Source organism: Chinchilla lanigera, unplaced genomic scaffold, assembly GCF_000276665.1.
Source record: "Chinchilla lanigera isolate Chin_1 unplaced genomic scaffold, ChiLan1.0 scaffold00039, whole genome shotgun sequence".
Classification (NCBI taxonomy): Eukaryota; Metazoa; Chordata; class Mammalia; order Rodentia; family Chinchillidae; genus Chinchilla; species Chinchilla lanigera.
Window position 1 is genome coordinate 17,941,837 of NW_004955440.1, and position 26,736 is coordinate 17,968,572.

A 26,736-nucleotide genomic window follows, 5' to 3' on the forward strand; every position below is an offset into this window, starting at 1 on the left:
CAGGTTGGACAGGTCCTGGCGTGGAAACATTATCACCTCAGTGCTGTGGCAGGAGGGTAATCCTGGCTCACCCGTGTCCCTGAGTGGAAGACGCACAACCCTCTTGTGCCTGCAGTTTCCTTCCCTGTTAAAGAGAGAGGCTGATACCTACCTGTCAGGGTGAGAAGGAGAGTAAATTGGGTAATGCATGCTGAGAGCATGAGTGCCTGAAGCATACTGAGCCATCAAATCTGAGCTTTTCTTCTGACCTGATTCTGAACTCCAGTTTCACCTTGCATTGATTAAAACAAACAAGCAAAAAAAACCCCAAAAACCCCCTCCAGGCTATTTGTCATTTAATTTGCCTTTTGATTAACATTTGTGTTTTGTGCTCACCAGTAGTAGGAGGTAGAGTCGGGATTGGAGTCCAGTAGGCTAATTGCAGAGCCTGTTCCTGGACAGAGCTTCTCATGGGGCCTCTTTCCAGGTCCTTAGTGTCCGGAAGAGAGACTTGGACAAAGCACACAGAAAAGGTAGCAGAGGTACCTTCGCGGCAGGAAAGATGTACGCTGTACAGGGTGGGCAGACACGGCGCACAGGCTCGTGGGTGACCCAGGATGAGGGACAAGGTCTTCTGTACCAGAATTCCTGGATCCCCCGCCAGGTGTGGACGAAGCGTTGGAACAGTTGTCTGATCAGAAACGCACCTGGCCTGCTGCCAGCCTTCCGCAGCCTCCTGGAAGCAAGTGCTCCTTTGGTTTCCTACCAGATGTAAATGAAGGGTCATAAGTTGCACTTCTCTGATTGGTCCTGCAAACAGCACCAGATTCAGATGAAGAACTAAGAACATCACTTTCAGATTGGTACTGTGTGCAGTGCTCTGGAGCCCTGCAGTCCCTGTGGGTCCTGTGTTCTGCTCCCACCGTGCTCTGGGTTTTTATGACCTTTGACACATTCCACACGGTCGTTTCTCTGGCTTGCCCCAGCACTAAGCTGCTGCCTCACGTCCACTTAGGGTGCCGGTGCCGCATACCACCTCCTTAAATTGCCTTTATCGGCTGCTCAGCCGTGCAGGTGCTGTCTATAACCTTTCCTCAGTTTGTAGCAGAAAGGAGCATTTCTAGTGTAGGGGGAACAGGTTCAACAGGTATAGTGTTTTAGTTGTTTTAAGATGGGAAAATGGTTGAGAGATTTGGTTGCACGGTGTGAGTATACACATCACTGAACCCAAAACTTAAAAATGATTGAGGGGTGCATTTATAAGTTTTCTGTTACAATTAAAAATTTGAATTCCTAGAAAACTTTTGTGCCTGTATTTCAGAGGCACCTGAAAAATTGTCTAAGCCATTTTCCTTGTGATGTATTCTGTAAGTAACACGCCTTGCAAGGTTTGCATCCTTCGTTGCTTTTTAATCAGGTGGTTATAAAATAGAAACATCTCTGTTACCATGTCTGGTGACTTAATAATTGTGAGTTTTCATTGTGTGATTACAAGGACAAAGGCATATACTATGAGGCTGAATAGCGCTGTGGGTTCTCAGTAGGAGCCTTGAGGATATTAGAATAAAGAGATGTAGTTCAACTTTGCACTATTAGTATGAGCCATAATGAATTTCTCATGAGTTACTTAGAAATGTGGATATTCTAGTATTATTTAGGATCCTGTTTTTAAAAGTTCAAACACAGGGCGGGGCATGGTGGTGCATGCCTGTAATCCCAGCACTGGGGAGGCTGAGGCAGGAGGATCATTGCGAGGCCAGCCTGGGCTACAAAGTGAGCCCAAGGCCTGTCTGAACTGCATAGTGAGACCCCATCTCAAAAAGACAAAAAAAAAAATCAGTGCTAAGACAGAAAACACATTTTTAAGCGACATAAACTAGTATACTTGAAGATAAATGTTAGAACCACTTGGCAGGTTAATTATTTTAGTTGATACCAATTTGAATTTACTGGCTACAAAACAGAGTTCAGAGTCTGTACTTTATTATGTGTAGAAGAAGAGTGCATAAAATCAATTTTTCTTTTAGGAAAGAGTTGCTAGAATTTAAGAATTTTGCTCATGAATTCTTGTCTAGAAGATAATAAGTAATAGACATCATTGATTGGTGTTTTATAAGAATCAAAAGTTCTTTATAGTGTATAAAGTTGTTTGTCATACTGTGATAAGCATTGGTGATTAACAAGAACAAAATAATTTTCCTTGAAGTACTCAGTCCAGAAGAATTTATGTGGGTAACCCGATTATAAGGGTATGGTGTGCTAGGTGCTATCATACAGTTATGCTTACAGTGTTGCTGGACCTTGATGAGGGGTTGTCTCTTACAGTGGTTGGAGGGCTATTCTTGTGCTTGTGCTTGTTCTTGTGCTTGTGCTTGTTCTTGTATTGGTTTTTTGTTTTGTTTGAGTGATTGAATTCAGGTCCTTCGTGCTGAGCTACATCTGCAGGCCTCTTCTCCCCCTATTTCGTTTTTTAGAGGAAGGGTCTCACTTTGTAGTTCAGGCTGACTTTGAACTGTATAGCCCAGGCTAACCTCAAACTGAGCAATTCTTCTGCCTCATCCTCCTGGGATTACAGGTGTGTAACAATATGCTGGGCTACAAGTCCTTTTTTGAGACAGAGTCTTACTAAGTTGCAAAGCCTGGACTCAAATTTGGGATCCTCTTGCTTCAGCCTCCTGGAATGCTGGGATTATAGTTGTGTGCCACCACACCTGATGGGGGAGGGTTCTAAAGATAAGAGGTATCTGAGCTGATTTTTGACATTTGCCAGATTGAGAGTGGAAAGAAAGGGACATTCCTTACAGAAAGAATATTCTGAGATGATCTAATTTGTGGTAGCTTGTTACTTGTGCAATTTAGAAAACAGATAATACCCCATAAGTACTGTGTCTCTCAGTGGACCTTTCGCAGGTCTTTACCTGCAGCAACTTCATGATTAAAGTTTCTTGGGTGCCCGTCGTGCAGATATTTTGGCACATGGTCAAGGCCCTGTGACTGTTTAGTGGTTTGACGAATGAGAAGAAGGAAAAAAGAACCTGTGTCACAGCTATCACTAAGTGTAGGCGAGCCAGGTTTGGCCCTGTGTTGGGAAAACTTGGAAGTTGATTTACTTTTCAGTGAAATAGAAGAGCAGTGTTTTTACACAGACAGCAAAGGACTTGGAGGTAGAGCCAGTACTTTTATCAGAAAATAACTTGGACTCTTGTGAATTACCTGCACAAACATTTAGCTTGGGCTCCAGAGTCCTGCTCTGTGCAACACAAGAGAAATGAGTTCACTCCTAACGAAGTTTTAGAACAGTTATTACCAGCTAATGACAGCATCCCTGAACTTCAGCCAGGCCTCTGTGCAGTGTCTGAGCTTAAATGGATCTGCTTCCTCTTGGTCCCCATAGAATTAATAAGCTGTACAGTGTATGCCTGAGCGGCCCAGAGGCTTGACTTGTGGAAGGAGTTACTTTAGATGCGTGGTGAGTGCTTACCGAGTGTGGGTTTAGTCTTGACATATTGATGTTAAGCTGCTGCTTCTGGCAGTAACTAGTCTTCAGACTCAAAAACACTCCTTAAGGCATTTTCCATCAGGAAATTGGGCACCTTTCCTCTGACCCCTAGAATTGTGGGTCTGCCTATCTGCTTGAGTGTCCTCTGGGATGTCTCATAATGCCTCAGACGTAGCCAAGAACATTTGGAAATCTTACTCCTTACCACCTCCAGATTCACACCACCCTTGTTTGTGTTTGCCCCCATGACACGGACCACTGTTTACCTGGAGACTGGAGCCAGATACCAGGCGCTGCTTTTGACAGCCTTCCCAGCCCTGGTGCCCGCCCAGCCAGCTTTACTTACTGTCTGCGTTACTGTTCACTCTTCCTGGTTTGACGGGAGGTCAAACATCTGCGCCCCCATCCTTCACTTTATCTGCTGTTCTGCGCTCTTACCTGACACTTCTGCTTCTATCTGACACTTGCTGCTTTGACCAGTTCTCTTCAACGCACATAGCGCGATGTCCTTAGGTTATTTCCCTGTTTAAAAGCCTTCAGTGGCTTCTCGTTGTCCTTTAGGTAAAATAAAAATTCCTGACCTTAACCTGCACCTGAAAAACACCACCTTTTCAGCTTCATCCTTCACTCTTGCTCTTGTCTGGCCAAGCTGGCTTTCTGTCACATTCTGTGCCAACGTGCCAAGTTCATTTCTGCCTCAGTCTGCTTCCCCTTGTCTCTGCCAAGCACGCTGTGTCTACTCTTCACGTGGCTCTGTCTTGCTGTCTAGCATTCGTGGTGTTGCTCTTTGCCGAGATCTTTCTTTCTTTCTTTCTTTTTTTGGTACCGGGAATCGAACTCGGGACCTTGTGCTTGCCAGGCAGGCACTTATGCTGCTGAGCTATATCCCCGGCTCTGAGATCTTTCCTAGTCATCTCATCTGCAGCTATCCTCTGACAGCCTCTCTCAACTTTTTTTTTGGTACCAAGAATTAAACTCAGGACCTGTGCTTGCCAGGCAGGCACTGTGCCACTGAACTACATTCCAGGCCCCTCAGCTTAAGTTTTAAAAGTGTGTCTCCCATGTTTCCCCTCTGTAACGTAAGACCCACGGGGCCACCTCTGCCTGGTTTTCTCTGTTGCATAGTGCCTGTTTTGAGGGCAGTGCTTCACAAGCATGTGATAAATGGAAGGTGTTGGCCAAAATAAAAATTCGTCTGGAAGAAGCATCTTGCCTTATCGTTTGCAGTAACGGCAGGGCCTTGTAATTCTGATAGCAGTGCTTGCGGGTTTTTTCCATGAGCACATTTAGTAGAGTACTATACTTGTAGAAGGTCGTAAGTAATTGCTGCTTTCCTGCAGAAAGAGCTTGGTGGGACCTTTAGATTTTGTCCTTGAAAATTTAAAAACCTAAGTTTGCATGTTTCCTGTAATTCTGTGTATTCTTTTTTGGCGGGGTGCAGGTTCTGAGAATCGAACTCATGACTTCACGCTTGCCAGGCAGGCACTATGCTGCTGAGCTAACTCTCCAGCCCATTCTCTGCATTCTTGAGCAGGTTTATCAAGTTCTCCCAGGTCTGTTTCTCTGTATTCTAACTGCAAGTTACATGTATCCCACATGCAGATTCAGTAGGATTACACGTGCAGAGTGCCCGGCATAATGCTTCACACTTTGTGGGAGTTCAGGCATTCTTCTTACTTCTTATTTCTTTCATATCTCAAGTGATTAATAAAAGCTCAGGGGAGAAAACCTCATTTAACCTATAATCTTACTGTTGTTCCTCACTGCATATTTATACCCAGGGGCCCTAACCTGAGGATGAAGACCAGCTTAGGAAGAAGATGTCCCCCTCAGGGATTCAAATAAGCAAAGATGGTACCATTGTTCAGCAGTAAATAACATCAGTCCTCCCGTTGCCTTTTCCCACTGTTGTTCTTTAACACTGTTCAGTCGTAAGAACTAGTACACACAGATACATACCTTCCATGCTTACTGAAATACGTATTCCATGGGGATTGGGTGTATGAAACCACTTGTCTCTTTTAGGTATTTCTGTATCTGTGAAGCCTTAGTAGTATCATTGAACTCTGGGCCCAAAACTTTTCAAATTATGTTGGCAAACTGGGGATAAAAAATTAAATATTCTGAAGGTAATTAGTTCTAAAAACCTGAGGTTTAGATTCAAATTGATTGATGGTAGATATATTTAAGACGTACCATTCCGGATGTTAGATTGAGTTAAGGGAGGATGCTTGGCTTAAATCTATCAAAACTGACACAGGTTTATTCTCTGTAATTAAGTCAGAATACTTTGTCTCTGTTAAATTCATTTTGATCACATGAAACAGTTACTGTGAGATGGGCAGTTATTTCTTTACAAGCCACGCCTCTCAGAGGGAGGGGATTGAGCATTAAAGGCATAAGAGCTTTGCGTTTGTCGCCTTGCATATTGACTGAGACAAAGAATTGCATGGTTTGTCAGTGTGTTTGTGAATACGATTCAGAGCGTTGGTGCCGGGACAGACAGGATGAGTAACAGAGGCAGTGCGTTAACTGACCACTTAGCTCCGTTTAGAGTGTGGAGACTCCACAAAGTTCTCAGGAGGAGAGCTGAACTGGCTCTGGGGCTCTCCTGCTCTACTGTACCGTTGTAAAAACACTTACTCAGATCCTGGCCAAGGGTCTTGAAAATGTGTGGTTGGTCATTTGGGACGTAAGACTCACAGTGCACGAGCATGCCCAGGCGAACCCACGTCCAACAGTGCTGAAGGTGTGTTGTGCTAACGGAGCAGGCTGGCCTGGGTGCTGCTGGCTCGACATCTAGTTCAGCTTGGCTGTTTCTCACCTCAAGGTCAGGTTCATACCCTAACAGCTAAACTGAAGTGAAGGCTGCTGGTGTTAATAGGTCCTGACTGAACACTGGCATGTCACAGGGCTGCCCTGTCACATCATTGTCAGTTAAAAAAAAATCCCATCCTTTTTTCAGGGTTGATTATCAGAATGAGTAAAAGCTGATGCCATCTAATCACCAGTTTTTCCTGGGGACTGCAGTGCTTTGTGAAGAAATTGAGGGTGATACCCTGTCAACCCCGTTGCCCATTTTGTCAGTTCCCACGGGAGCCTTTGATGAAATGAGGAGATAAAGCATCACCTCTGCTGAGATGCAAGTCTGATTGTTCAGAAACAGCCCATCTCAGAGGTCCCTCTGTAGAAAGAACCTCAGGGTTTTCCTTTGTCTGTTAAACCAGCTTGATGTTTAAATGACTTCGGCAGAATATTTGTGTGAATCAGATGCTAGGAATTGAACGCAGTCGTGAAGCGATCATAGTCATCGTCTTTGCTCGGCCTGCGAGTTACCCATGTGCAGCCTGCTGTGGAACTGACGGATCTCTGTTTTGTTTTTTTCCTCGCAGAATGCTATGAACCTGCCTCCTGACAAAGCCAGGTTACTGCGGCAGTATGACAATGAAAAAAAATGGGAACTGATTTGTGACCAGGTGAGAAATGGAGATGCTTTTATCAAGAGTGATAGAACCAGTTTCTCCTCCGTCTCTGTTTTGCTTCACGTTTGTGATTCCTTGCCTTCCTGTCTCTTACCATCTACAGAAAAAGCTAGAAAATGACTTTTATTCACCATTTAATTCTTTCATTTATTTTACACACTTCGTACTCCGCTTTTATTGTAAACTTACTGAAGTGGGCAAACCAAATTCAGTGATCAGTTTCTCTGTTTACCTTCCATAGCAGTTTATGCTGCTTGAATAAAGCAGGCCGTCCATTTAATTGGCCTTTTTGCTCATGCAAGTTGTTATGTGTGTTTATGCAAGAAGATAAATTGTTTATCAAGAAATGATCTTTAGGCTGGTAAAAGTATTTCCGATTTTATCCACCCTCCAAATGTTCTTTTCTTATCATTAACTTACTGTAACAAATTCAGATCCTTCAGAGAGATATAAAATGAAAAGTGAAATTGTTCACTGTTTTCTCTTTACCCTCCCAATTTTCCACCTTGGCGGTCCACTGGTAATACTTGGAAGTATGTACTTCCTTTTTTCCCGTTTGTTTTAAAACAAACAGAAAATGTATGTTTATGCACACAACCACACATCCCTTTGAGGTTGATGCATTGCCGGTGAATGTTTCTCTACTTCACCCCTTTAAATGATAAATGGTGTTTCCTTATAATTGATAGCAATTTCTGGCAATTTGTTGCAGGGTAGGTAGGTACTGGCTCGTGTTTTCCTTGGAAGGATCACTTTCTAAACAGAACATGTATCTCCTGCTGTGGGACAACGTGTATCAGGGAGTACAGGGTTATGGGTAGAGTGTCCCTGCTTCCTAGGAGGGAGATGTATGAAGTTCACATAAAGCTTCAAAAGCACTTCTTTTTCAGTTGTGTTACCTTAGTTCTTAAAAAAAAAAAAAAGCAAAAACCAAAACATTACACACTAGTGGAACGTGGTGAAGTCATCCTCTCCATGCTGTGTATGAGCACCAAGAGGAGATAAAGCTGAGGAGGACGTATACTGTTACACGACAGCGGTGCACAAGGAACCCTGGCCCCTTCTTTGAGGCTTTTTTGGTCTTTTTTTGGGAGGTGTGGTACTGGGGATTGAATCCAGAGCCTTCACACCAAGCTATACCTCCAGCTCTTTTTTGTTTTTTGAGGTAGGTCTCACTAAGTTATGAAGTTGCTCAGGCTGGGAATCAAACTCGTGGTCTTCCTGACTTAGCCTCCCAGACTATGCCACCATACCCAGCTGAGTGTTCTCTAGCCCTATAATTGGAAATAAAATGATTTTGTAATGACAGCAAAAAGAGATAGGAGGGACAATTAATACAAGGAAAGGAAACCACGCAAGTGAGGGTGGTATAAGCAGGGTGAAAAAGTCTCAGGTGTAACAGGTTCTGAGAGAAGAACACAGAGGCAAAGGGAGGCTGCTTCCTGGTGCTCGTTTATTAGTGCCAGGCAGACTTGACCGTCCTTCCTTAGGCTGGCAGAGTTCCTGTTTCTTCTGGCTTTATTGTATTACTAATTTTTTGCATCAATATGACAGAAAGAGAAGACTGCTGATGACGGAAGGCTTCTGAGGCAGCCTCATGTTTTGCTTAGACCAGGAACATCTTGGTAGCGTTGATGGTGGGGCCAGGGATCCTGAGGCTGAGGGAGGGAAAATCAGGTCTTGAACAGTTTGTGGTTTTCAGACCCTCAGTGTTCAAGGTGTTATTGCCCCTAAATGTCACTCTGCTGGGACATGGGAATGTGCTGCTTCAGTTGTTCTCCCCTGGCAGTCCTCTCCCCACTGGCTAGAAGCTCTGCACTGGAATGTTCTGCCCGGCCTTAAGCCTGTGGCTGCTTTGTTAGTAATAGTTTAGCAATTATTATTGCCAGTAACCAGCATTTAGCAAGCAGATTGTCTTAAGGACTTGGTGTTTAGTCTTCAAAGCACACTTACTAGTGTCTTCACTTGACATAAGGAAAACTGAGACTTCGAGATTTTATTTTTTTGCTAAAGGTCCCTTAGCTGTTAAATGGTCAGGGGGCATTGGTGGTCTTGACCCTGGAGAGGTATGAGTTCTGGAACCTGTGCTATTGACCCCTGCAATCCGCTGCCCTCCTATAAGGTGCCAGTGACATACTAAAAATAATTAAAAATAGAGGCTCTGTTCTTTCTCTTATTCTCTGGCATGCTTCCTGGGAGGGAGAGCAAGCAGACTTACAGCTTGGGCATCGGGTTTACTTGCCCACATTACTACTGCATTCATCTGTGAAAATCATGGCCAGCAGAAAAGCAAACATTTTGCAGCATATAAGCAATCCATGGAGGTACCACACACATGATATCATATGCTCTATGTGTGTGAGGAGAAAGGTGAAAACCATTAGCTGAAAGTATTTGTAATGTCCACCCAATGCATCATTATGCATTCATGTTTATTGATACGATGGCTATTTTATCTGTTACATACATGAATCATGTCATATATATCTTTGGTACCTGATCTAAATTGTTCTATGGTATTGGATGCTCAGAATGTTTGCAATTATGAATTCATTTATAGGAAATGTCGGAATAGGAAGGGAGACCTATGCAGAGAGAAAGTAGATTAGTAGTCGCCAGGGACTGAGAGCTGGGATAAGAAGCAACTGCTAATGGGTGTGGACTTTCCTTTTTGGTATGGTGGCAAGATTCTGTAATTACATTAGGGTGTTTGCATAGCCTTGTGAATATATAAAGTCATGCACTTTTAAAGTGTGAATTTTATGGAGTATGGATTATATCTCCATTTAAAAGGTATTTGGTTCAACAGGAATAGGGGAAAAAGAAGAGAAAGGAACTTAAGGCACATCATGAAATGTTTGTATGGATCTTTTTTGGATCTGAACTTGAACAAACTAATTATGAAAAGATTTTCTGGAAAGATTGAGGGCATTTGGTTATGACTGATGGGATTCCAAGAAATTTTTGGCATTTTTAGGTTTGATTTAGTTTTGTGATTATATAAGTGTCTGTTACTATTCTAAAAGAAATACATATGAATGTGGTGGTTATAGGAATGGGGTTTGCTTTAATATACTTCATCAAAGGAAAAAAGAAAAAAGGAGATAAAGGAAATCTGGGAAAATAGGTAATTGTTCAGTCTTGATTTTAGGACATGCTGTGGTCGGTTATATGTAATCTCAGTTTTTGTATATGTTTATAAATTGATTGCAGCATATAAACTTTAAAAATTTGCTACTTCATGATCTTCATTTTCAATCATCTGTAAGGGCTAATTAATGGTAACATTGTTATTTTGAGAATTGGAAGTGATAGTTTAATAAGAGTTGGAATGTAAGGGCGCTTCATAGATTGTGTGGCTGTTTCTGCTACTGACCAAGGACTGAGATAGTAAACATTACTACCATTATTTTTATTTTCAACTATCTGGAAATAATCCAGGGAAACATACTGTATCAAACCTGTCATCTGCTGTTACCTGGATATTTTTTATAGTGTTAATGCATTTTGTATGATGCTGGCAGAAAAAGCCTCAGCTATTGATTCTCAGTCTAAGGAAACATCCCAGCAGGCTTCAGGCTAAGGCCTTCAAACAGTGACCGTGATCTCCAGCATGCAAGATACCCACGGTCTTCAGTGCATCATGCACAAATAATGATTTTATTTGCTTTTAGGGAAAGAATGTTGATACATTATGTTATTTAGAACACATGCATTAATCAAGAGCACAAAATGATGGGTAATATTAAAAACCATGTCCAAAGCAAGTGCATGAGTAGTGTTAGAGAGCACGTGAAGGAGTTTTTCTCAGGTTTCCGTTCCATGAATAATTATCATGTGGACGCCGTGACTCATGGGACTGGTCATACGTGTCCTTTTCTTCCTTGCCTTCTGGAACGCTCAGCCACGTTTGTGGCCTGCCCTCACCAGCTGCACAGTATTTTAGTCATACGTGTTTTTACTGCCTCATTCATAGTTTCATCTATTTTTTCTGTCTACTTTCTCCTGTCCACTGATTTGCTCACTGGAAAGTTTCTGTAGGAAGTTATAAACTTCGCTGTGAGTCATCCTTCTCCCGAAATTTTCCTCTGCCCTGCAGATGTCGTGCAGACCAATGCACCGAGTCTGCTGTGCTTGAAGGGAGCAAAGGCTGCAGACACAGGATTTATCGTGATCTGGCCTGGGGAAGTCCGGAACTGCAGTCGGTCATTTAACGTGGTGCACCAGCTTCTTCCTGCCTTTGTGTGGCTGCATTCACCTGTTACCTGGTTTTGCGTTTATTTACACTTGTCTCTCTCGGCTGTTTTGCATTTGTTTGTGTGCCCCACCCACCTGCCTAGGGCATGAGACATGGAAGGCACATGTGCGTGTGTCCAGGCAACGGTGGATGAGGAAGCGCTGCTGTCAAGAAGGGCAGAAGGGAGCAGAGGTCGAGGAGGTGGCTTGGGAGGCCAAGCAGGGGCTTGCTGATGCTTTACCTCTCTCCCCTTCCTCTGCCTGCTGGTGTTTGCTTGTTGGAACTGAAACTAAACCTTATTTCTCAATTCTAGAATCTCCTTTACAGACTCTAGATGGAGTCTGTCTGTTCTGCATTTCTGTGAAGAAGCTCTGTCATTACCTACCCATGGCCAACTGAGGTGTGGCCACTTGGGTGGGCGAGAGGGCAGTGACTGCAGATCTTTGGCCAATGCTAGGAGCAAAGTAAAATTGTTTCCTTTTGAAATTGTCTGTTACAGGTAGGTACTTACTCCCTAAGGTGAATGTAAACTTCGTGGACACAAACATGTACTGATGAAAAAAAACTTTAAAAAGTGTGGTCAAGTATACATAATGTTAAATTTGCCACTTGATGTGTGTAATTGAGTGTGGTATTAATTACATTCACATTGAAGATAAACTTTTTAAAGGAAACTAATTCTGATGGGTATAGATTCTGTAAACCACAACTCAAATTTGGTTAAGATGAAATTTCAAGCAGCCTCTAAAGGAAAATGGTGCAGTAATACCCGTTAGCCCTAGGTCACTGTGGAAATACGAAGTTGATTCTGGCTTCCTTTGGGCCTTGAGGGTTGCAGGACCGTGAGGGAATGGTTTGACTTTGGGGTGAGTGGGGTCCTAGGAGTCAGAGAAGAGTGGCCTCCCAGCTGGGTTTCCGGTGATGCGACCCAGAGTCCTGATTTCTGGGTTAATGAAGGCGGGTAGAGTCCCATGAGGATGTCAGCTCAAGGTCTCCGTGAGCGCTCGGTGGTAAATGCTGTAGTAGCGTGAGATGCCAGTGTAAGGACGGAAACTGGGAAGGTTGGATTCCTTTGATAATGGCAAATAAAACCCCACAAGCTGCTGTTTCAGTGCTAGTTATGCCCGAGGAAGGAGAGAAGCCACTCGTACACCAGTACCAGGTGCCACTGGTGCACATCCTGTGCTGTACCTTTTGGGGCTGGGGTCTTGACTGTTTTCCTACAAGTTTAGCACAGTGGGTAGTATGAGTACATGCTCTGCTGAGGGAACTTCAGAGGTCCCAAATGAACTTAGACTTCATTGTTTCTGACCAGGTTGTTAGAGGTCCTTTATGCTAACCCACTCCATTTTTGTTTTTTTTCCTATTGAAAAAGTTAACACGTGATTTGAAAATAAGTGGAGCATATAAAGGATGATAAAAATCCTTTTGCTGTTTCTCACCCCCACCCTTTATTTTATAGATGGCGGAACTGAGGTCATAGCGTGCGTGACTAGCGGGTGCCACGCTGTCCAGGTTATGGGAGAGCGAGACCCATCTTTAGTCCCAAGCCCTTTGCGCTGCACACCGCTGCGCCAGGGACCTGCGAACAGTCCACTGAGACAGCGCGGCAGTAGATAAGGGGAAGTCACCAAATTCCATGCTGTGGTTTCTTAGGCGGTTCACGATGGGCAGCAATTTACAGGTCGGAAGAAGCTTTGTTCAGAATTCTGCCTCTGCTGGATGACAGAGGGGAAGTGGCGAGTTGGAGATGAGTGTTACTGACGGGGTGCAGAGTCTGTGCGTATAGGCAGTCCAGGAGCTGCTAGAGGCGCCACACTTAGTCTGAGTTGGGTTTGTCGCTCTAGGTGCTGATGGTGAGATTTTCTTCTTTCTCTTGAGTAATTTTGGTATGGATCCATCTTGCTTCCTAACGTTTGGGAATCACTTTGCATCATACCATTGGGGAAGGAGCTGGGGAGAGTGGGATGCCAATCTGGCCTTTCTTCACTTGTATGGAGCGATATAGAAGACAGAAATTTAAAAAAAAAGAGTGAAGAGATGGCGAGCAGTTGTACCCTCTTGGATTCAGCTTCCTGTGTTCAGCACTTCTGAGAGATCAGATTGTAGCCCTCGAGGCTTGGCTTGGGTCCTGATCTGTAGCGAAGGAGAAGGTTCCGGCTGCCTTAGCCAGAGCTGAGTCTGGGTGCTGACACTCACTCATCAGTACTCTCAGAAGCAGGCACTCCGTTACTCCCAGGTGTTCCTGCAGGTGAGAGCTGAGGGCTTGCCTTGTTTAACCCAGCTGACCCAGACCACGCGAAGGGAGGTAGTCCTTAAGAACGGAGTTATTTTTGGGTGCTAGGTTGCAGTAAGCCCATGCGGTGCAGTTGGGATGGCAGAGTCGTTGCCTGGCAGACGAGGCCCTGGGCTCAGTCCTCGGCACCAGGGAAAAAACCCAACTTTTTTTTTTTAACAAAAAGGCTGTCACTTGTTTCCTTTTGTCTTTAAAAAGAAAAACAAGAGACTTCATGGACAGTGTGCATCAGTAGTTAAGCTAATTTGCCACTGGGATTAAACGTCCTACAAGTTAAAGACCGAATGTATCTTTCTGTTTTGTTAGTGTTTGCCAGTTCATTCTCCTGTTAGAACGGCTGTGTGCTGAGTAAGCAGGTATTGCGGGGTGCCAGTGGTCACTTCCTGTGGGCCGGCAGCTTGCGGATAGCGAGCGCCTGCCTGTGCTGATGCACCAGCTGTGAGTCTCGGGGGCAGGCATTGGGCAGCAGCGGTGTGGGAGAAGTTGAGGAAGACAGGGACGCGGACGGCAGCCGGCGCGTTCCTCCCCGTGTCGCAGACCCCGCGCCTAATTCAGCTTTAGCCCCTGTCGCCGCCGAGTCCAGGCTCCGCTGCACACTCAGCCACATCCGCTTTGTTCTTTCCTTACTCCAGCTGTTGGGGCAGCAGGTCTCCTGTTCCCTGGTCCCCTGCCCTCTGGCCAGCTGACACTTCTATTCTAATACTGTTTGGTGTTCAGTTGTTTACCTCTTTGCTGTATTTTCGTAAGACCACTTTTATTTTTGTAGTCTATTTAATTCTTTTTAATTTCTTTCACCCCTATATGATTTTCCCTGTCTGTGTAACCCTTCTTTTGGCCATTGAGTTGTCAGATCTTTGCTTTTAGTATTTTGTTTTCTAGTTTTTTTTTTATCAGTAAGCATCATAAGCATTCTCAAAGTCATGATTACAATGAATAATAATTATTAGCATATTCTCTTGCTTGATTCATAGTTTCCAATTTTCTTTAAGGAATTGTTTTCCCTTGGGTTGTTCAATCAAGAATCTAAGGCTAAGCCTGGTGGCGCATGCCTGTAATCCCAGAACTTAGAAGCTGAGGCAGAATTTACTACACATTCAAGGCCAGCCTGAATTACAGAGCAAGACCCTGTCTCTCCTCCCCTGGCCCCCCAAAAAACCGTAATCTAGCACAGCATCAATGACTTCTTACATTCCTTTCTTCTCTTTTGATCTAGAGTAGCTTTTGCTCATGGTGGTCCTAGAGTGAAGACCCCAGGTAAGCCTTCTCATAGGAAGTCTTCACTTTGCACTTGTGCCCAGTCATTTCCAAGGGTTGACCTTCCTGAGTGTCCTGTGAAGTAGATTTAGGCACCTTAGGGGGATGTTGAGTGTCTTTGTTAAGAATATCATTGGACGCAATATATGGTGGTTCTGCCATTAGGTAGGCTTGTCCAGTCCATTAAGTGAAACTCTGATTTCTCCATGTAGAATTATGTTTTCCTATGTGGTAGACAGGAACCTGCAGTGTTACCTGGTAGCGTATCCATGTCCAGTTACTTAGTGACTTCCTAGCAAATGGATGTAAAGTCAGTTAGTAATCTCTGGTGGAATCAGTCTCATGAGGAGTTGCAAAAAGAATTCCCAAATTTCCATTACCTTCTTCACTCGGCTAGTATCTAGACCTATAGAGAGCCCTTCCCAGTCCTCCTCACAGCCCAGGAAGTTTATATTTGTAATCCCATGAAAACTTACTGGAATTCTAGTGAATTAATGCTAATCTACCACTTCGAGTGCAACCTATGGAGAGAACAAAGACACTAAAGCATATTTGTAGTTAGGGGGAGCCAAGGGGCCCTAAGTCCAGCCGTGAGGATGGCTATGCGGAACGAAGGCCTATACGCAGGACCGAGCCCAGATTTTATTCATTTGTGAAGAAGGGAGTGGCTTGAGGATGAGTGACTGTGAGAGTGGCGGGAAATACCTGAGCGCCATGAGCTGGGTTTGGGGGAACACCGCCTGCCATCTCCAAAGATTACCATCAGCACCTCCGCTAGACCGATACGCATTGCTTAAAGCCAACTGAAGGGATAAGGAAAGGTCCCAGCCGTCTCTGTACATTTAATATTCAGTACATGGAAATGGAGTCAGGCTCAACTAAAACAGGCAGTTGCTCCTCTTTTCAGGAGAGTCACCCAGGTGGTCCTCCACGTGGACCCTTTAACCAGGTCTTAGTTTACCCAGAAATGTAATTGTTCCTGTTTTCTTTCCCTCAAGTTGCTGTTTTTCACAGCAAGGATTGGCTTAATGGATACTCAGCGGGTCACCAAAGCGCTTCCTCTGGATTATGTTTTGAGTATCACTGTGAATTCAAGAGGTTTTCTTTGAGGCTTTATTATCACTTCTTTGATGTGAAAGTCTCCTCACGCTGCCTGCTTTGTCCTTTTGCATAACCTGCTTGTTCTTGTGAGCTCACGTTAGGGTGTGAAAAGATCTCTAGACCTGGCTGTTCTCCAAGGAGCCCTGTTGTTCTTATTGGAGGTGGTGTTAGAGGTGAGAATGAGAGCGGCAGTTTCATCACAGCCGCCGGGTGAGTGCGCTTTTTAGTGTGTCTAGATTTTGAAAATGTGTGTCTAAAAATTGAGTTTATACTGATAGTGTCACATCAGTTTTTAATATTTACATCTCCTTGAATTTGTGTTTATCATTTTTATATTGAAATGTGATGCCTAACATTAATGTAATTATTAATCTTACAATAAAAATGTTTCAAATAACATACTAGTATCACTACTAAAATTACTGAATGACATACGAAATTTTCTTACGATTTTGTGTGCTCCAAAATTATCTATTTTGATAAGTTAAATGAGTTCTTAGCCGGGCGTGGTAGCACATGGCTGTAATCCCACCACTTAGGAGGCTGAGGCAGGAGGGTCATTGCTTGAGTTTGAGGCCAGCCTGGGCTACAAAGTGAGTTCAAAACCAACCTGAACTGCATAATGAGACCCTGTTTCAAAGCAACAACAACAAAAAAAAAAAAAAAAAGAAAAAAGGAATGAGTTCTTTCATAGTTGTGAAAATAAGTCTGAGTTGAAGGTGTTGACTGAGCCCTGTTCCCTCCCAAAGTACTAGGGGAGAGACCTCTGTCACTGCCAGTTCCCACTGGTTCTAGGTTCAAGTGCAGAGTGTGCAGTCTAGTCTATTCCTCAATCTGTACGTAAGGAACTGCCCTTCTCTCCTATGTGTGAGTCTTCTGCTTTGTGTAAGGATCCTTAATTGAATTTATTTTTATTTTTATTTTTTATTTTTTGGTTTTTCTCCGGTACCGGGAACCGAACTCACGACCTTGTGCTTGCCAGGCAGGCGCTTTTGCCGCTGAGCTATATCCCCAGCCCCCTTAATTGAATTTAAATCCTACTTGTATCGCATGTGGAATATGGTCATCTTGATTGGTTTGGGGTTAAGATATGGACATATAGTCAGGAGGTCAGTATTTAACCAATTACTATATTGATGCCAAAACGTATTCTGATTTGCGTAATAAGGTTTTCATTCTCATAATAATGCAGATGAGATATTTTTGGTCATCAAGGGTAAAATTCTACACAGTTAAGTACACATGTGAGGCTCTTTTCAATATGTAGCTTCCTGTTTCATTCTGTAGGTTTGTCTCTTTCCAGTCAGCGGGAGGAAGAACCTACAGGTGCACACTTGAGCAGGCCTGGGAGCTGCACGCACGTCCCTGCGCTCCTGCCCCACTGGTCAGACCTGCCTGCAGAGGAGGGTGGGAAATGCAGACTGGCTGCGGGTCCAGGGAGAAGGACCGGGCAACTCAGACTTATTTTCACAACTATGAAAGAACTCATTCCTTTTTTCTTTCTTTTTTTTTTTTTTGTTGTTGCTTTGAAACAGGGTCTCATTATGCAGTTCAGGTTGGTTTTGAACTCACTTTGTAGCCCAGGCTGGCCTCAAACTCAAGCAATGACCCTCCTGCCTCAGCCTCCTAAGTGGTGGGATTACAGCCATGTGCTACCACGCCCGGCTGCTTAGCAAATAGCCGCTGCTTCTCAGTCAGTTTCGGTTGGTTGGTTTCCTTTGGGCTGTGTTCAGCATTAAGACTTTGATGTGTTTGTTTGTTTGGTGGTACTGGGGATTGAAACCAGGGGTGCTCTACCACTGGGTTACATCCTACCTCCTTTTGTTTTTTAGTTTTGAGCCAGGGTCTGGTTAGGTTGCCCTGGTCTTGAACTTGAAATCCCGCCGTCTCAGCCTGCTCAGTGGCTGAGGTTATAGGTGTGCGCCGCTGCCCAGCTGAGACTTTCATTTATGTATTTATGAAGTAACTAGGCAGGTAGTAATATACATTGAGGAAAACAAACAGTGAAGTAAGAAGGTGCGAATCTGAGTTCCCCAAAAGAAGTACCGCATATAATAATAATTTGAGGTGGGAAAAACTCCGAATGGTTGCTAGTACTGTACCAACTTACATGCCAGGGAAAAATAGGCCATGGAACATAGTTATTATAATTTTTTTAACCCAGCTTTAAGAAAAGGGCAGTTTTGGCTCTTGGATTTCTTCTGCTTGAGCTTTTGAAGAGGTCATTCTCCTCTTCTCAACATCTCCAGGCCTGAGGAAGGGTATTGACTTAATTGCTGCTGAAAAGTAGACAAGTTTAGGTTTCCCTCCTGAGAGCCGTTTCCCTTTCATCAGGCTTCGCGCCAGGTCTCTGATTCCTTCATTTTAAAACTGGAGAAGCAGTCAGAGCAGCGCATGCCAGCTCCAGGTATATTCAGCTGTTGGGGTTCAGTAACTCTGGAGTCCTGTAAAACTGAGTTTAAATTTAGAAATGAGTTTACATCTTTTCTGTTCTCGAGGTTTCCTTTGTCATAATACAGCTATTTTGGTAGCGGGAAGATGCTGGACTACCCCACAAGGGAGCCTGGAGTGAGGAGAGAGAAAAAGGTGAGAAGATGACCTAAAGGGGAAGAGATGTAATTACTCCTTTCAAGCTGCGCCTTTGTTGGCTTAATGCAGCGCTGTCAGAAGCTCTGTTTGGCGTCAGTTACCAGAGTCAGTCACCAGAGCTGGACCTCGGGCGCTTAGTCTGATCAGAAGCTTTAAGGCTGTCTTAACCAGAACAAGTGTGGCGTTGACTGCTTCCCCGCCTGGGCATGCAAATGGAGTGGCAGCCTTTTCCTTCTTCGTAACTAGCTAAGAGGCCGAGCTGACTTATACTCTGGGGCCACACGGTTTGAAGTAACCTTGCTCAAGCATTTTTGGTAAACGTGGAGACACTGTTACAGGAAATGGAAATTATATAGCAAGTGGATGGACACAGGTTAGGCTGAGATTGATGTTTCACGTTATCTTTCAGAAAGTATTTGCTAAGCAAATTTAAGGCATGGCAGCTAAGGATTTCCACCAGGTAATACAGCTACCACATTATATTGTTCTGATGCTTGGACATGTAACTTACAATCTTTTGCTGTAAAAGGCTATTTTTATAGTGAAATAAGAAAAGTCAAATGACTTTCTGGAAGTTGTGCAAAAAGTAGTCAAGGTCAACCAGTACCTCATTCTGAAAAATTATATGTGTAAAAAAACCCATAGCAACTTGGAAAAGGTGTTGAAAAATTGCCAGTTGGTGACCTAGGTCGCCATGCAATTGTGGTTTCTTCACCATTAGTCAATTAAATGATTTATTAAGCTCACAGTGTGAAGAGTGATGTGTCACATGCTGTGACTGTCATGTGTCAGAAAACATACTGCCTCTTTCAAAACAAGAGGGTGAGAAAGAGTAAGACGAACTTTTGAAAAGGTCAGCTATAGAGAGACGAGGTAATGGCGACCTCTCACTCCGTGAGTGCACGGTCTCCTTGCTACCCGCACGATTCTTGATGACCTTCCCAGGAAACGAAGTGTTTGAAGACACCCTTGTTCAAAGTCATTGAGTCTGTACTCTCTAGCCTTGCTGCTGCGGTGAAACAACATCGTGATTGTACTTAAACCACAGAAATGCAAGGTCATTGGTTTTGATTTCTGATGATATTGTAGATGTTGGAGGTGCAGTGGATTAGAACATGAGTTAGAAATATCGTTTGGGTTTGTAAGAAAGGGACAGAGATATGTAGGGTTACAGACTAAGTGTGCTACACGAACATATGGGATACTAGTTGCAGGCAAGGCCTAGGCTTGCAGAGGCATTTTCAGGTATGAGAGACAGCGTGATTATGAGAGCGTTGCTTACCCTGAAAGCTGCTGCTGGTTCTCATTAGTCACTTTGATCCTGCCACTCACCTGGTGATGAGTGCCCCCCATTTCAGTGATAATGTGACTTCCCAGGTTTACCTAGACCCTGTGGAATGGGCACGCCTAATAGGTTGGTGCTGTGTTTGTGTGTTTCTGTCTCAGCCAGCGGATGTCCTCAGCGACGAGCCATTTAGAGCGACCTAATTTCATCCTTCTTTTTCAGCCTGCGCTTCTCAGGTATTTTCTGAGAGCTCGGTTCAGTGACTGATCTTGACCACATGATTCGTAGTGGTCTGTGTCTGAAGGCGGAAGGAAAGGTGAAGCGGATTAGAAGGTGTGCTTATGAGAAGTTACAGAAGGACAGTCTGACAAGAAAGCACGCAGTACCCTGCTGCAACTTGGGTTTAAGAGTGGGGTTGTCAGGTTGTCCGCTTGTGTTGCTTCTGTTTTTGTGTCGTAGAGGGTGACTTTTGAGATTTTTTTTTCCTTAAACTGTTTTGCTTTCCTACCAGCAGTGTAATAGGGTCCCATTTGCTCCAAATCCTCACCCACCCTTGGCATTGTCAGTCTGTCATTGAAGCTATTTTTAATGTACATATGGCTGTATCTTTGTAGTTTTAATTTGCATTTCTCTAATGAATAATCATATTGACCATTTTTTAATGGGGCTCCTTGCCATTTGTGTGTCATCTTTATGAAGGAACAGGTTCATTCACATCTTCTGCATTGTTCTTTTTTCTTTTTTGGAGGGGCTGGGGATTGGATTTATGGTGTTGCACATGGTAGGCATGTGCTGTGCCACTGAGCTACACCTGCAGGCTCTTCTGTGTATTTTAAAAAATTGGACTGTCTGTAGGGTTTAATACAAGAGCCATGAAAGTAGTGTTCAGCTATAGAACTGGGTTTTGATAAATGCAATAACGTAACGTAAACTACCTCTCCATAAAGGGATAAGTGAAGAGATAAAGGGCTCTTTAAATGCATGGGAACATTTTAACATGTTAAACTAACACCTAAACACACTTAAATTAACATCTAAAATCTTGAAACTCTTAGGGGTAAATTCAGCAAAACGTGTACAAGTACATTGGACTATAGAAGTTTTTAACTAAAGGTTCTGGTTACAAATCTTTATTCAAGATATATTTTGCAAATATTTTCTCTTTTTGTCTTGCCTTTTTATTATATTTATAGCAAATATCTTTTGAAAAGTTTTTTGATGAAGTTGAAATTTATTTTAGTTTTTAAAAAATTGGTTCATAAATTTTGTGTCCTATGTGTGAAATGTTTGCCTAACCACAGGTCACAAAGATTGTCTGCCACATTTTTTCTAGAAAGTTTATAGTTTGGGGTCTGCCTTTTTTTCTTCTTTTAGTTGGGACTCAAACTTGCAGTCCTTCTGCCTCGGTCTCCAGTGCTGGGGTTCAGACAGGCCACAAGGTTAAGTCTGTACTGAGCTAATTGTGGGTGTAGAGGAAGGTAATGGTAGACAGTGACTTCTTAAAAATACACGTGGCAAGTTTTCAGCATCACTTTTAATAGACTGTTTCCTTTCTCATGTGTTCTGTTGACGTCTTTGAACGCTGGTTTACCTCCCACGTGTGGACCAGTTTGCTCTCTTTCTGTGGGATTCCCTAGAGACTGCAGAACTTTCACAAATGCATTCCTGAGTCCTTGCTTGCCAAGCATGTGCACATTTTGGTTGTACATTTAAGTCCATATAGATACTCCGTAATTCAGAGTAGGAAATACAGTGTAAAGCTGTACTTGATAAGTTTTAGTAGATAGAAGAGCTGCTTAGGGAACTTGGGAAGAATACAAATTACTGGGTATTTGATAGATTCGGTCAAGAGAACTTGCAGTTTAACTGGCATCTTCAGTTGATTTAGATGCAGCCCTTTGGTAGGTTATACTTTAAGAAACACCAGTCTAAAAAAAGTAGGAGAATGAGGTCTTTGGCTCTGGACAGGGCAGAGCAAAGAATCTGAAGATGATCGTAAAGATTTTCTTGTATAAATATGACATTTCTCATTCTAGTTCCTTAGATTCTTAGTAACAACAATGCTGACTGATCAGCCACCATTCCTTACTGAGCAGTGCTGTTTGCCAAGTGCTGTGGTGGTTGATTTTACTATCAACATGAGATCGTAAACAAACGAGTATGACCTCTTCCATTGTAAGATCAGCAAGTTCAGTGAAAACACGTTTTAATTGGCCGAACTGCTGATCTGTAATTAGGGTTAAAGAAGTTCAACTTATAACTACGTATTTGAAAATGAATTAGGAGATGTTTTGATCATGAAAGATCTTTTGAATTAGAAGAAACTCTTGCTAGTCTAAATAAAGGAAATCATCTCCTCAAAAGTTATTTTCATTCTGAGCTATAATGGAGCACTTGGAAAGTTGTCCCTTTCTCCCTGACTAGGAAAACGATTTCATATGCAGAGCTGAAGAATACTTCAAAGCTCCTCAAGAAACCATGGCTGTGGAATGAATCTTGTGCGGTGATTTTCAAGTCTAGTCTAGTGCAGGAGTGGCCAGCGTTCCACGTAGAGCGGAGAGAGGAGAGCGGTGCGGTGTTACCCGTGTGTTCTCCCGCTCACACCGGCTCCCAGCTGGTGCTCGGTTGTCCTGTACTCGTTTCCGTTTGGTTTGACATCCACTCCTGTCTATTCCAACTTGGCGCGCAGGCTCTTTTCATCCGCAGTGTTCCTGGAAACCAGATAAACCCCCTGACCAGCACACGCCCCGTGCTCCTCTGCTTTTGTTCCCGTGCTCCCCCATGTGGGAAACCCCTCCTCTTCTCCCCCTCACACCATCCCAGGGTATCTCTATGCTGCCTGTCCTTCAAAATTCAATTCCAAAGCCACTTTCTCCGCTGAAGTTCCTTTGATCGTCTCAGTTAGAAATAGCCTCACCTTTCTTTGAACTTTGAGGCTCACATATGGCTCTTATCATAGTCTACTTTGTGTTACAGCTGTGTCTGCAGTATCATGCAGATGAGATTCAGTGCTTTGGAGCTGCGTTTATTTGTCTTTGTGCTTTTTACACAGTGTCTTGTATAATGTGTTCTGAATGAATGAAGGAATAAAAGGGCCATTTTTTTTTCTCCAAAACAAATTGGTATTATTCATGCCAATGCCTGGAAATGGGACCAGAGCAGATTTTAAAATCCAGTGATGACCGCAGGGACCATTCTGTTTTTTTTTTTTTTTTTTTTTTTTTTTTGAGACAGGATCTTGTTATGCAGTTCAGGCTGGCCTTGAGCTTATTTTGGTGTTTCTCCGGTACCAGGAACCGAACTCACGACCTTGTGCTTGCCAAGCAGGCGCTTTTGCCGCTGAGCTAAATCCCCAGCCCCAACAGGGACCATTCTGAATAGTTGCGTAGCCTACCTTGCCTCCTTTGGTGGCAGTCACACAAATCGGAATCCCACCCGGACTTTCTTGGTTATTAACAGTAAGTATGCAGTGTCTTGATGCTCGTCCTTATTCTGTCTAAATCGCCCTTTCTCTTCTTGCTCTCTGCGTCCTGGTGTGAATACTTTCTGTTGCTGGGATGAGCGGGCAACCTCTCTGAAATTTCAGAAGTTTTAAATTTTGTGGGTTTACAAGGAGTACGGTTCTCTTGGGGACTTGGTACTCTCAGTTCCTTGGGTGAGTCCAGAGTACTTGTGGAAGTTGCTTTGTGTTTGTACAAATTGTCAGTCCTGTGAAGGCTGATGTGATACGGCTTAACCTCCGCCCTCCTGCCTGGAAACCCTGGTCTTGGCGCCCTTGGCCCTTGCAGGCGCATTCTTCTTGGCCTTCCTGTACTGTATGAATTGCTTCTCTGTATATGCAGTGTCGGTGCAGCGTTGTATTGTTTTCTCTGCATCTGTTTGTGCTAACATTTTCTACTTCAGAGGGTAAACGCCTGGAGGACTTAGCTTTCTCCTGTCCACCTAACTCTGAAGAGCACTTAGCACCAAGCTAAACTTTACAAATTAGTGCTCAGAAATGGCAGTAGTGCTGGTTGTGATTACACCTCGTTTAGACAATGCAGTTTGCTTACTCAGCCTTGGCAGAGGATGCCCTGAATCCATCAATCTCCAACTTCTAGGGAAAAAAATTTCACCTGTAATAAGCATATGTGCACGAAAGCAGAGATGCCTTTGAATTTTCATTCTCCACTGTAAATTATTACAGGATCAGAATAAGAAAACCCTAAAAATGTTGACATCTGCTTTACCTCCAAGATGCTTGAGCAGTTTATGTAGCTGTCCAGTTACAGTATGGAAATAGAGTCGGCCACTCTGGCCGTTCCCAACTGGGAAAGAAACTTGATTATAAATGGGTGCGTGAGAGGCGTTCTTCTCGAGCCGCCTGTTTCCAGATGTCTCTCCGTAGCTTCACTAGGTCTTAGAAGGTGAGGTGTAAGATGACATTGAGTGGCGATCTGCTTGCGTTTAGGACTGCTTATCCGAATGCTGTTGATGGAATGCGCTTTAACATGTTCGATGCAAGTCCACTTCACACGAAATTAACCTCAGTTTCTCGTGTAATTGTATACATGGTTGGAGCGGATATGTAAAAAGATAAAAATGTTTTGCCTGAGGTGTGCAGTGTCCAGTTTCAGGCCTTTATAGAAAGGCTTCCAGTGGGAAGCTTTATTACATTTAAATGGAACAGGGACGGGGAAGTCCCAGAGAGGTTTCGGTTGGCTGGGAAGAACCGGAGGCTGGCTGTGTGTGAACAGAGAGGTCACAGGTGAGATGGCAGACGCCAGTGGTCCCAACCCAGGGTCGATTCGAAGCACAAAACAGAAGCCGTGTGGTAACATAGTGAATTCCACTTACTGTGACTTACCTAATTTATTTGGTGTCTCTCTCGTACCCCTTTTATTTAATACCTTTAAGAGCGGACTTGCTTTTTTATTTGTTACCGCAGTAGGCTTGAACCTTAGTCACTACATAAAGGAGTCTTACACGCCTTTGTCTCTTCCGTTCTCTGCTGAGCAGACCTGTGTGTGGTCAGTCATACCTTCCTGATGTCAGTGAGTGACAAGTGCACGGTTACGAAAGGCACTAGCTAGTTGGAGAAGCGTGAGACATAGGGCAGACACAGCAGCAAATGTCACTTAGCTCAGACGTGAGTTGGCTGACTTAGGCCTCACTGGACCCGCTGTGTGTATGTCCTCCACAGGGTGCTTATAGGCTCTTGGAATACCTACAGACTTCAAAAACTCACGTTTAAAATGAGAGAGGACTGATTTTTACGTAGGACTGAAAAGAAGTTTCATTTTTTGCACTGTATACTGGGACGTAGTGAAGAACAGAACATCTAAAACTTTTTCCATGTGCACTGGTGTTGCATGCCTGTAATCCCAGCTGCTTGAGGCTGAGGCTGGAGACTTAGGACTTCAAGGCCAGGCTGGGCAATTTAGAAAGGATGTGTCCTCAGTGGTGGAGTGCTTGCTTAGCATGAATAAGGCCCTCGTTTGAATCCCTAGGACCGTGAAATAAGATGAAATTTTTACACTATGAAATTTAAGATGAGCATGTTTATTATAGTGTAGTTAAAAGAACAAAGATGAGTCAGAAAACCCAAGTTTTAATCTTTGCTCTGGTGAGTGTGTGCATGTGTGTGTGTGTAAATAATTCCAGGGAACGATGCACTCTCTGAGCCTCAGTGTGCTTATATAAAATGCAGTTAATACCTGCTCGCCAGGAAAGGGCCTTTTGAGTAAGAGATCTAAGGAATATAGGAAGTGTCACAAAAGATAATTAATCTTTGAAAGTAGAAAGTGCTGCCCCAGATGAAAAGTAACTGTTCCTGTGCTTGCATAAATAAAGTCTCTCTTATTATTATTATTATTATTTTTTTGTATGTTTGGGTTTTGAGATGGGTGCTACATAGTGGAGGCTGGCCTTGCACACACTATATAGCCCAGGCTGACCTTGACCTTGTGGCGATTCTCCTGCCTCAGCCTCCCCAGTACTAGGATTACAGGCCTGTGCCACCACACCCGGCTTAATAAAGTCACTTTTAACAGCAAGAAGACATTTGCTGCTCTTTACCAAAGAAGTGTACTGAATAGAAAGTGAATGCCTAACATTCTCACTTGTTAATGTAAAGTTCTATTGATGAGCGGCTTGGTGAGGGCTCTTGTTTCTAGGGTTTATTCTCACCTGCTCTTCATCCCCCCAGTGCAGTTTATTAGTCTAGTGTATCTGCATGTTAATACTACATAAATTTGAGGTCTTTTTAGAAAAATGCTTTGGGAATGGTTAAAAACCCCAACCAATTGATATTTCCCATCCCCACACCTTTCCTGAAGATAACTTGATCATACAGAGAAAGAAATGTTGGTAATGTGTGATTAGACATTTGGAAGGGACTTTGTATTTTAAAAAGTTATCTTCTGATGGCCTGTTAATTTGTACTGAGGAGTCACCATGACTACAGAACGGTCTTTTCAGCCCTAGTGCTGTTTGCATCTGGTGCATCCGAAGTGGAGGCCGTCCTAAGTTGGTGTGTTCCTCTCGGTCGTGTTGAGCATCGTTTCAGGTACTTAGTTGCAGACGGCTTGTGCTCAGGCTTAGGGACGCTCAGAGCGGAGAGGCTGTGGTTGGTGCAGAGGTCTCTTCGGTAGTTTTTCAGCGCTGTGCAGCAGTTTGGATGTGGTTGATGATAGTCCTTTGGCTCAGCACCACAATCTGACCACCTTGGCTGACTTGGGCGGGGAGGATGCAGTGTAATTCACCTGACCCTGCGTTCTCGGGGAATGTACTCTAGTAGTGAAAGTAATCTGAGTGTTGGCTTATAGAGAAATAGCAGCAGTTGTGCAACTCTGGTAATCTGAAGCAAGTCAGCTGCAGTAGTACTGCCCTAGACAAACTGGATATTAACATGTCATAAAACCAACTATGTACCACCCTTAACCCTAGAGAAGAAATCCACAATTATGGTGTAAATATCAAGACAACTCGGGGGGCTGGGGATTTAGCTCAGTGGCAAAGCGCCTGCCTGGCAAG

The 26,736-nt window shown here is 43.6% G+C and overlaps 1 protein-coding gene across 1 annotated transcript in view; it reads left to right on the forward strand.

Moving 5' to 3' along the window:
* Positions 1 to 26,736, forward strand: part of Fmnl2 (formin-like 2) — a 151,195-nt gene that overhangs the window by 15,855 nt on the left and 108,604 nt on the right. The window contains exon 2 of the mRNA XM_013517443.1: positions 6,871 to 6,954. Within this exon, the coding sequence (XP_013372897.1) occupies positions 6,871 to 6,954 (84 nt within the window). The remainder of the gene's footprint in view (positions 1 to 6,870; positions 6,955 to 26,736) is intronic.